Here is an 11576-nt window from a genome sequence, read left to right on the forward strand (position 1 = left end):
CAGCTCCCAGTATCATTCCCGCGCTGAAAGGACCTGACGATTCCATAAACCCTGCTCATTATCCTGGACAACCCGTTTTAGTAGACCTTCCTACAGTAGGGGAGGTACCACTTGTGTTGAAAACTCCTCTGAATAAATATGCATGGATAGCTTCTGATGCTCTGGGAAAGGAGCACAGGATAAATACGCGCTGGATAATTCCATCATTCTAACCTTTTCTGCCATATAGTGGCAGAACTTTTTCTGTTGTGTTTACCTTTACAGAAGAACCTCGAGGGATGACATCATCTGAGCCATGATAAAATTGGTGATACTTTTCTGCATCTTACCACAACTCTCTGGCCAGAACCCTGCTGAGTGGCCGTGGTCTGAAGCTACCATCGAGCACACTAATGTTCTAGGATCATATCCTAAAGGTCGTCACCCGAATCTGGCAACTCTTGTGCTACATAACTCTAAGGTATATCGTCCAAGTGAGTGGGGATGGGATCAGAAGGAATGGACCAGAACCCTAACTGGAACGATTGGTGAGACTATTGTGGTAGCATGCAGAAAAGTGGAAGGATCTCTACATGAGAAAGCTTCCTCTATCACAATTGCTGGAAATTTTATGAAACCAGGAGGAGAAAATTATTTTAAAATCCCTTCAGCAAAAATATGCCCTACCAAGAAATGGGAATGTGCCAAAATATTTCCCCTTACCCTATGTTGCCATCAAGAATATATTGGTAATTATACCGCAGCTCGTCGAACTAACAATATTGCTATTACAAAAGATTGTAAAAATGAATCTGTTGATTGCTGGTATAGCTTTACTTTAACTAAAACCACTTATGTGACATGTAGCTGGCAAAACAACTTGACTAACCCATTTAGTTTCCAAGGCCTGGTTCACAAATTTAAGATTAATGCCACAACCAATAATAACAAAATAGTCGTATCCCAGTGGACGGAAAGCCCCTTCACTGAAGGACCTTGGTCCCAAGCTTTTGTTTATTTTTCCGGATATATGGGAGATGTAAAAGATTTAAACCTAATGACTCTTGTCATGCATAATAACCAGATATACGCCAGGCAAGAATGGAAAGAATACAAAATCTGGCAACTTCAAGGGGTAATGGGGGAGAAAATTAGCATAGGATGCCAAATGGTTAACAAAACTGCTTATAGTAAGGCAACCTCAATCAGTGTTCAAATAGGTCAAACAGACAAGCAGGAGAGAGTCTGCACGCACCCAAGCGTACAGGATTGTTGGCACAATTTTACACTAACACAGACTGCAGAAGTGGTTTGCTTATGGGGAAAAAACACCAAAGGGCTTTCTTTCAAGTTTATAATAAATGCTGTAGCCCAATCTACTACGGTTTATACCACCACCACTACCACCACTCGAGCTCAACCACCAGTTATGCTTACCCCGAAAATTTTTGAAGTTGGACCATATATAATCAGGAAAACTGGCCAACAACAGATATTATTTAATCCGGCATGGTCTCTTAAACAAGTCAAATTGCTGATGCAAAACAATGTCTCAGAAATACAACCAGCTTGTTCACCCTTTTTGCAAACTTCTTTTCAGGGTTGGACAACCTGGCTGCGACAGTGGAACCCTCCTAAAAACCGGGTGCAAAGAGACATAACTGGTGTCGTGGGAACGGGACTGGGAATCCTAAATAGTATTGATTCAGAAGTATTAATGAATAAATTGTCCTCCACGACTAAAGATTTAACCAAAATACAGCAGCCACTGCAATCGTCCTTATCGGCCTTGGGAACACATCAGTGGTTGCTATCAAACATTCTACCAAATTGGGAAAAGATAAATGTAAATGATAGCAAATTGATAATTGATGCACTTAATGCCACACAAAGCAACGTTTCCTTAGCTCTTAGCTGTATCCAGGCCCAATTATGGATGCAGTCAGTTGCTGCCTCAATTATAAGAGAAGGTGAAGAAGGCACTTTTCCTACTGAAATTAGGAAAATAGTCTGGGACAGTGCCACTGACTTTGAAAGAGATTTCCAATCCTGGTGGAATTTGGTGAATTTTACCTATGACCCTAACACAAACACAGCCACAGCATTTGTGTTGACCATAAGAAATGCCTCGGTGCATTTGATATTCCCTATCATTGCACTAGGATTAAATCATGACGGAGCCATTTTCTATCCCTCTGAACATAGAGAATGGGCCCGTCAAATTAATGACAAATGGCAAACTGTCAATTTAGAGTCCTGTACTATCCGAGAACAACTAGGGTTTATCTGTGAAGGTAATGCAATTATAGCTCAAGATATCTGTTTAGACACAGAACAAAATATCTGTCATTTCGACATCCATCCTAACGAGACTTCTGAAACAGTCCTTGTATATACAGGCAATGGGTGTGCCTGCTTCAGAACCGCTTGTGATACTGTATTTATAGAAAGTACAGTAGTAGATACTAAAAATCATTCAAATTTCTGTGCTTGAAACTTTACTAAAATTGCAGGATGTGATTTTTCTTTTGTAGCTCCAGTTACTTCACATGAACTTTTAGAATCCAATCTCACGTTGATTCACAAGCTACTGCCTACTCCCATTGGGATGAACCTTACTCTGGTAAAGCAATTATTACTTCATCAAGATCTAAGAGAGATCCTAGGAAAAATCAAGGGGAATGGACAGAAAACTCTGGTAACTGTTCATCATGATGTGCAAGAAATACATCGTGTTGTAGAAAGGGTGAAAAGTGATGCCGAGCACAAGTGGTGGGATACCCTTTTCGGGTGGTCACCCACCGCCACCGGTATCCTGAACAAATTGTGCCATCCCATCGTTGTCCTTCTGATTTTAGTTATGATTGGTTTTGTTTTATCAGTAATCTTGCTTATTGTAAATTGGAGAATGATGAAACGATTAACAAAATTAACATCTATAATTAATGCACACCACTTGGCCGACATCCTTTACACTATAGATGTTCCCAGAACTGTAGACACAAGAAGATTATAAGGTTAGAAGATATGTTTTATATAATTTTCTTTTATGATTTGTTTTAATAATTGTTTTAATTATTTTTTGTTTATTGATTATAAAATTGTACTGAGTAATATAGATTATTGATTAATGCTGATTATACTGGTTTATTATTTGATCAATTTATTGTTTAATTGATGAATATCGATTATTATTTAAGCAATTTATTGTTTAACTATTACTGATTTAATTAATATTGATTGCATTTTGCTTATTGATTAATTATAATTTGTTTACTAATTTGTTGTGATTGTTTTAGTTTTCCTGTTTCTTCTTCTTTCCCTTTTCCTCTTCTCTTTTCCCTGGGACGTGCTGCCAACACTTGACGAGTCCTGAAGACTCCACGACGACACAATGGAACCCTGCTGATGAAGATCTTTCGAGGGCAATCGTCAGTCACGGGGTGGTGTAAGAGCCCGTCTGAAGCCCCTCATTTTCCATTCTGCCTTCCGATTGCCACGAGAAAGAATCCCTTCCTCCACTGTTCCGGCTTAGAACAGGACACAGTGCAGGTGCAACCACTGAACCGTCACGCTAGCTGTTCCGAACAAGGCCTGGCAAGAACTTGGCAAGGAGTTGGCAAGGACTTGGCAAAGCCCTGACATGGACCCACCACGGGACAGCCTGATGCTCAGCCTGCTTCTAATCTCCGTTCTTAAGCCAAATGAACTTTTGGGGTGACTCCCGTGGTCCTTCATTGAAGACCCCTCATCTGCCTCGTTACCACTGTGACAAACAATGAATGAGAACCCTCCTCCCAAGGACTGAGACTGAGACCCCTGCTGTGGGGAGGGGGGGAAGTTGGTGGTCTGACCACTAATGACATGACCTGTTTCCCTTCAGTGATTCAAATGGACTTATTCTTCATTGTATTCGTCTTGCTTGGGTGGTTTCTGTGGACTCACCTGTTCCCTCGGGGCGATTACAATGGGACTTTCATTATTACACTTGTTCCCCCCTCTCTCCTCTGTGGACTATAATTGGACCCCCGAGTCGACCAGAACTTCGGAGACTCCCCCGACACAACAGATGGATCCCCATCGTCCGGACCACTGAGGATCTCGCCTGTGTTGGCAGCTATTCCCATACCCCTCTTCTCTCTCTCTCTATTCTTTTATCTCCTTTCCGATCCCCACTATCGCATTTACTGTTTTGGCCCCTAATAAAGGTGCATTTGTTGTGATTAACTGATAGTCCCTTGTTGTTTGCCTTTTTGCACTTTTGGGATCGGTGAAAAGAACCACCATGACACCCCGCAATAAGCGGATCGTGACACCAGGTTCCTGATGTCAGTTTGTAGGGTTCCCTTGGGACTGGAAGGCAAGCACAGGTTTGAGGTGGGGGCAACATGGGTCTGGGCCACATGCTTGATCGTTCGGATTTTTTGGAGGCAGCTGGCCACTCAGGGCCACAGGCACCAGGAGAAATAGGTCGGCCCTTTTCCCTGGGATAGAAAAGTGGCCAGCCCAGGTTCCTGATGTCAGTTTGTAGGGTTCCCTTGGGACGGGCAGGCAAGCACAGGTTTGAGCTAGGGGCAGCTTGGGTCTGGGCCACATCCTTGATCGTTCCGATTTTTTGGAGGCAGCCAGCCACTAAGGGGCGCAGGCCCCTTGAGAAAAAAACCGGCCCTTTTCCCTGGGATAGAAAAGTGGCCAGCCCAGGTTCCTGATTTCAGTTTCTATGGTTCCCTTGGAACTGTCAGGGCAGTGCAGGTTTGAGCTGTGGGCAGCTTGGGTCTGGGCCACATCCTTCATCGTTCTGATTTTTTGGAGGCGGCCAGCCACTCAGGGCCACAAGCCCCTGGAGTGTGGTAGATCGGCACAGGCGAACGGAAAATCTCGGGATGTGACGGAAAGCAAGACTCTTCCCCCCTCATCCTGCTATAGATGATCAATCACCCCTGAAGCATGCAGCCCCTCCTGACTCCAGTAGTTTTCCACTCCTTACTAACCCTAGCCAGACCCACCGTCCCCCTTTGACGTAGTAAAGCCCCCTTGACTATTTAACCTCACGAGATGAGATAATAAACGCCATTTGACCATCCACCACATTGGTGTCTGTGCATGTCAGAGCACCGAGTGACCCGGGCGAGGCCGGTTCACCGTGCTTTGTCTTGATACCAGGTTGCCGCCTTCTCAGCAGAAGGCGACATAGTGGTGCTGAAACCCGGGAAAAGAGAAACTCTCGGGTAACGGGTATCGCCTGGACAGGAGCAGCGGCCGGAGCGGCTGGACCGACTCTCGGTGGGGGAGGCGTCCCTGGACCAGCGATTGACATGGAAGCCATCGCGAAGGTCGTGAGTTCAGTTTATAAGCAGTGGGGAATTAAATGCAACCTCAAGGATTTTTATCTCGCTATTTCGAGACTCTTAGAGCTTGGGGCGATTGAACGTCCCATGGAAATATTACACCTGGAGGTGTGGGAGAAATGCACGGCCGCGCTAGCTGAGGATACTGAATCCTCAGGCAGCGGCAAAAGCCTCAAGGCGTGGGGAAAGGTCGAACAAGCCCTACGCAGGGCGCTAGAGGAACAGGAAACATGGGGCGCCGCGCGCACATGTTTATTAGCTACACCCAAGCTGGGGGTAGGAGCGGCAACGCAAACCGCCCCCGAAAGGGATCTTCCCGGGAGCGGGGACCCGGGGGGGCCGGGCGCGTCCCCCCCCTCCCCGAGCCCGAGCCCAACCCCCCCCACGGAACCTCCCGAAAAACCCCCGAATTCCCCATCCGTCCCTTCACCGCCGATCAGTGATCCGCAGTCCTTTTGGGAGGAACTGGCGAGGGAAGCCAGGGACACGGAGAACGCGGCTCAGAAGGAGACGCAGGCGGCGCCACCGCCCTACCCAGCTGAACATGGCGCCGACGACCAAGGGGATGGGCGGGGCGTGGAGGCTCTCGGCGGGAAGAGCCCGGGGTCACGAGTTCTTGCTAGTGCGCATCCACGAGGAAAAGAGGATGAGGGGAGCGGCAGAGAGCGCATGCCTAATCGGGAGCCGCGCTCAGCGCTGCTATAATTTAAGGGAGAGACCTCCCCCTGCGGGCGACAGGGCAAGCCCAGGGGGCGGGAGCGGCACCAGCCCCGAAGGGAGGGATGGGGCCGGAGCCGCACAAAAAGGCACCGAAGCCTGGAAGTGCGCTGGCATTCGACTTCCGGCTCTGAGTCCGGCGACAGCAGCTCCACCAGCTCGGGAGAGCTGACGGAAGCCGACTGGGACTCAGAAACGGAAAAAGCGGAGCTAACGCGGTTTAAAACAAAAACGAATAAAGCCTTAAGCCACATCGAAAGGCAATCACAATGCGAACCAGCCCAGTTTACCGACAGGGGAAAAATAAAAATAGCCTGTGCTGAATGGACCCCTTCAGCCGTGGTCCAAGCCTTCCCGGTGAGGATCACCGGACCAGAGGGGAATCAGCAAAGGATATATAATCCGGTAAACCCCAAAGACATACAGGCAATTGTCAAAGCGATCTCAGAGAAAGAGATCAACTCAGCTATGGTCTCCACCCTCGTGGACGGCCTTTTTGGCAATGACGACTTGCTCCCCTTTGATATCAAACAAATAGGTCGCATGATACTCGGTGGTGTGTGAATGATCGTGTTTAAGCAGGAATGGGAAGATAATTGCACAAAAGCGCTAGCCCAGGCTTCTGGGGCGGGGCAGCCACTGCACGGGTCGAGCCTATCCAGGCTGCTGGGGAAACATGATGAGATGGTTACACTTCAGCAACAAGCCGCACAGATGCAGGCTGAAGAAGTCAGGGCCACCACTCGAGCTGCTAGGGAGGCTATTCGGGCTGCCTCTCTGGTTGTGGCCAAGCCATCACCGTGGTCCACCATAAGACAGGCAGAGAGCGGAAGCTTCACGCAGTTCATAGACCGCCTGCAGGCGGCAGTAGACTCCTCTACCCTGCCTGCGGAGGCAAAGGGCCCCGTGGTGGCGGACTGCTTGCGCCAGCAATGCAACTCCGTCACCAAGGACATCCTGCGCTCCCTGCCGGCCGGAGCCAGCCTAGCCGACATGATCAGGCACGTCGTAAGAGAGGAGCACCTAACACCAAAACGTCGGACAGCACCCAAGAGTTCTACACCGGTGAGACCCAGACAGCAACGGTGGTTTTGTGCGATCTTGCTATTAGGGCTCATCGCCGGAGGGCGAGCTAACCCAGACTATTACCCCCATCAGCCATTCAGGTGGGTCATGCAACATCTTTCAAGTGACAAGGTATTCAAAGAAATCATCACGGCAGGCACCCCATCCTTCGTGTTCCACATCGCCGACCTGTTTCCAGGACGACCAAAAATACGACCCCAGCACCCACACATCATGTACATGTACCTATCCTACTGGTGTCCAGCCTCCAACCTGGGGAAGAAGTACTGTAACTACCCGGGGTGGGGATATTGCGGGCACTGGGGCTGTGAAACCATTGTCACAGATGCCAGACCATCAGGAGAAGGGTGGGAACCGCAGGAGCCCGATAGATTTTTACAGTTCGCCTGGGCACCTACCGGCTGCAAAAAGCCCGCCATCGCGAAAGGGGTCTATAGCAACCATTATACACGGCCCAAATATCGGAAGTGCACAGACTATAACATGACGGTTCTGCAGCCAGAACACCCTAGTTGGGCCACAGGCAGAACGTGGACTGTAGTCCTCAAAGGGCCAAAAGAGTGGGTAAATGTGCGAATTATCAGGCTCCAACCACCGGCACCCCGACCGGTAGGACCAAATAAGGTTATTAAGGACGTGCTGAAAGAGAGAAACATAACCCATCCCAAAACCTTACCCACAAAGGCCACTGACATCCCGACCGGCCATGCAGATGCCTTCCAAATAGGCCGCTTAGCCGAGTCAGACTCAGACCCAATCTTCCGCATGCTAGAGGCTACCTTTCTATCCTTGAACGAATCCAACCCGAACCTAACCAATTCCTGCTGGCTTTGCTACTATGTTAAACCTCCTTTCTACGAAGGAGTTGCTCTAAACACCCCCTTCAGTTACTCCACAGCCGAAGCCCCCCACCAGTGCAGATGGGACACTCCCCGTAGAGGAATCACCCTGAGTCAAGTCACAGGCCAGGACAAATGCTTTGGCAATGCAGCCTTGGCAAAGCAGAAAGGCAACTTCTGCACCGAAGTCGTCAAGCCCAACAGAAAGATCAACAAGTGGGCGGTCCCATCCGCATCTGGGATGTGGGTTTGTCAGAGATCTGGGGTGAGTCCTTGCGTGTTCCTTGCCAAGTTCAATGACGCTATCGACTTCTGTGTCCAAGTTCTGATTGTTCCTAGGGTCCTGTACCACTCAGACGAAGAGGTATACCACCTCTTTGAGGAGCCCGGCCGACTCCACAAAAGAGAAATAATAACGGGAGTGACTATTGCAATGCTGCTCGGCCTGGGAGCAGCTGGCACAGCCACGGGTGTCTCAGCCCTCGCGACCCGACACCAAGGGCTTGCTCAGCTGCAAATGACCATCGATGAGGACCTGCAGAGGATCGAGAAATCCATCTCCTTTCTAGAGAAATCAGTCTCCTCGCTTTCGGAAGTAGTCTTACAGAACAGGCGAGGACTGGACCTCTTGTTCATGCAACAAGGAGGACTGTGTGCCGCCTTGAAGGAGGAATGCTGCTTCTATGCGGACCACACAGGAGTCGTTAAAGACTCCATGGCAGAACTCCGAGATAGACTAGCTCAAAGAAAGAAAGACAGGGAAACCCAACAGAGCTGGTTCGAATCCTGGTTCAATCAATCACCATGGCTCACCACTCTGATTTCCACCCTGACAGGTCCGCTAGCGATACTGCTTTTAACCCTTACATTCGGACCATGCCTGCTAAACAAGCTGGTCTCATTTGTTCAAGCTCGCCTAGAACAGGCCAACTTCCTGTTTATAGGCCAACAACAAATGCTGTGAACCAAAAACCGAGAACACTGCCAGTCGCAAAGGTTCTCTAAACTTCCCTTGCGAAGATTACTCAGGTTTAGCAAAACCCCTTTTCCCTCATCAAATTATAACTTTGTACCTCACCTTAGTGCCTATGTTTATAACTACCTCATTCATTAGTAAAAAAGGGGGGGAGATGTGGTAGATAGGGACAGGCGAACAGAAAATCTCGGGATGTGACGGAAAGCAAGACCCTTCCCCCCTCATCCTGCTATAGATGATCAATCACCCCTGAAGCATGCAGCCCCACCTAACTCCAGTAGTTTTCCACTCCTTACTAACCCTAGCCAGACCCACCGTCCCCCTTTGACGTAGTAAAGCCCCCATTACTATTTAACCTCACGAGATGAGATAATAAACGCCATTTGACCATCCACCACATTGGTGTCTGTGCATGTCAGAGCACTGAGTGACCCGGGCGAGGCCGGGTCGCCGTGCTGTGTCTTGATACCAGGTCGCCCGCCTTCTCAGCAGAAGGCGACGCTGGAGAAAATGGCCGAGCCTTTTCCCTGGAATAGAAAAGTGGCCAGCCCAGGTTCCTGGTGTCACTTGGTAGGGTTCCTTTGGGACAGTCTGGCAAGCACAGGTTTGCGGTGGGGGCAGCTTGGGTCTGGGCCACATCCTAGATCATTCCGATTTTTTGGAGGTGACCCGCCACTCAGGGCCACATGCCCCTGGAGACAAAGACCGGCCCTTTTCCCTGGGATAGAAAAGTGGCCAGCCCAGGTTCCTGATTTCAGTTTCTACGGTTCCCTTGGGACTGCCAGGGCAGCACAGGTTTGATGCGGGGGCAGCTTGGGTCTGGGCCACATCCTTGATCGTTCTGATTTTTTTCGAGGCAGCCGGCCACTAAGGGCCACAGGCCCCTGGAGAAAGAGACCGGCCCTTTTCCCTGGGTACAAAAAGTGGCCAGCCCAGGTTCCTGATGTCAGTTTGTAGGGTTCCTTTGGGACTGTCAGGGCAGCACAGGTTAGAGGTAGGGGCAACTTGGGTCTGGGCCACATCCTTGATAGTTCGGATTTTTTGGAGGCGGCCAGCTCGTCATGGCCACAGGCAGCGGGAGACAAACGGCGGCCTTTTTCCCTTGGAAAGAAAAGTGGCCAGCACACGTTCCTGATGTCAGTGTGTAGGGTTCCCTTGGAACTGTCAGGGCAGCACAGGTTTGAGGTGGGGGCAGCTTGGGTCTGGGCCACATCCTTGATCGTTCGGATTTTTTGGAGGCAGCCGGCAAGTCATGGCCACAGGACCCTGGAGACAAAGGGAGGCCCTCATCCCTGGGATAGAAAAGTGGCCAGCCAGGGTTCCTGATGTCACTTTGTAGGGTTCCCTTGGGACTGTCAGGGCAGCACAGGTTTGAGGTGGGGACAGCTTGGGTCTGTGCCACATCCTTCATCGTCCTGATTTTTTGCAGGCGGCCAACCTCTCAGGGCCTCAGGCCCCTGGGGTAAAAGGCCTGCCCTTGTCCCTGGGAAAGAAAAGTGGCCAGCCCAGGGTTCCGGATGTCAGTTTGTACGGATCCCGTGGGACTGTCAGGGCAGCACAGGTTAGAGGTGGGGGCAGCTTGGGTCTGGGCCACATCCTTGATCGTTCGGATTTTTTGGAGTCGACCGGCCACTCAGGTACGCAAGCCCCTGGAGACAAAGGCCGACACTTTACCCTCGGTCAGGAAAGTGGCCAGCCACGGTTCCTGATGTCATTCGGCAGGGCTCCCTTGGGACTGTCACGGCAGCACAGGTGTGAGCTGGCGGCAGCTTGAGTCTGGGCCACATCCTTGATCGTTCTGATTTTTTGGAGGCTGCCGGCCAGTCAGGGCCACAGGACCCTGGAGACAAAGGGCGGCCTGCGTCCCTGGGATAGAAAAGTGGCCAGCCAAGGTTCCTGATGTCAGTTTGTAGGATTCCCGTGGGACTGTCAGGCAAGCACAGGTTTGAGGTGGGGGCAGCTTGGGTCTGGGCCACATCCTTGATCGGTCCGATTTTTTGGAGGCGGCCGGCCAATCATGGCCGCAGGCACCGGGAGACAAAGGGCGGCCCTTTTCCCTGGGAAAGAAAATTGGCCAGCCCAGGTTCCTGATGTCAACTTTTAGGGCTCCCTTGGAACTGTGAGGGCAGCATAGGTTTGAGGTGGGGGCAGCTTGGGTCTGGGCCACATCCTTGTTCGTCCCGATTTCTTGGAGGCGACCGGCCACTCAGGGCCACAAGCCCCTGGAGACGAAGACCGGCCTTTTTCCCTGGGATAGAAAAGAGGCCAGCCAAGGTTCCTGATGTCAGTTTGTACAGATCCCGTGAACTGTAAGGGCAGCGCAGGTTAGAGGTTGGGGCAGCTTGGATCTACGACACATCCTTGATTGTTTCGATTTTTTGGAGGCGGCCGGCCACTCATGGCCACAGGCAATGGTAGACAAAGGGCGGCCCTTTTCCCTGGGATAGAAAGGTGGCCAGCCCTTGTTCCTGATGTCAGTTTGTAGGGTTGCCTAGGGACTGCCAGGGCAGCACAGGTTTGAGGTGAGGGCAGCTTGGGTCTGGGCCACATCCTTGTTCGTTCGGATTTTTTTTGGAGGCGGCCGGCCACTAAGGGCTGCAGGCCCCAGGAGATAAAGACCGATCCTTTTCC

At 50.4% G+C, this 11576-nt stretch overlaps 1 protein-coding gene across 3 annotated transcripts; it reads left to right on the forward strand.

The window, feature by feature from the left end:
* Positions 1-1406: 1406 nt before the first annotated feature.
* On the forward strand, positions 1407-3506 carry LOC128822755 (uncharacterized). Of its 3 annotated transcripts, none has more exons than XM_054004564.1 (2): positions 1407-2602; positions 3279-3506. In XM_054004564.1, the coding sequence occupies exon 1, from the start codon at positions 1409-1411 to the stop codon at positions 2471-2473; it is 1065 nt and encodes a 354-aa protein (XP_053860539.1). In that variant the 5' UTR covers positions 1407-1408; the 3' UTR covers positions 2474-2602; positions 3279-3506. The 3 variants fall into 3 exon arrangements, with proteins under 3 accessions (XP_053860539.1, XP_053860538.1, XP_053860537.1); XM_054004563.1 differs by lacking the exon at positions 3279-3506 and adding an exon at positions 2961-3106; XM_054004562.1 differs by lacking the exon at positions 3279-3506 and adding an exon at positions 2862-3105.
* Positions 3507-11576: the final 8070 nt, after the last annotated feature.

Source organism: Vidua macroura (genome assembly GCF_024509145.1).
Source record: "Vidua macroura isolate BioBank_ID:100142 chromosome W unlocalized genomic scaffold, ASM2450914v1 whyW_random_scaffold_67, whole genome shotgun sequence".
NCBI lineage: Eukaryota > Metazoa > Chordata > Aves > Passeriformes > Viduidae > Vidua > Vidua macroura.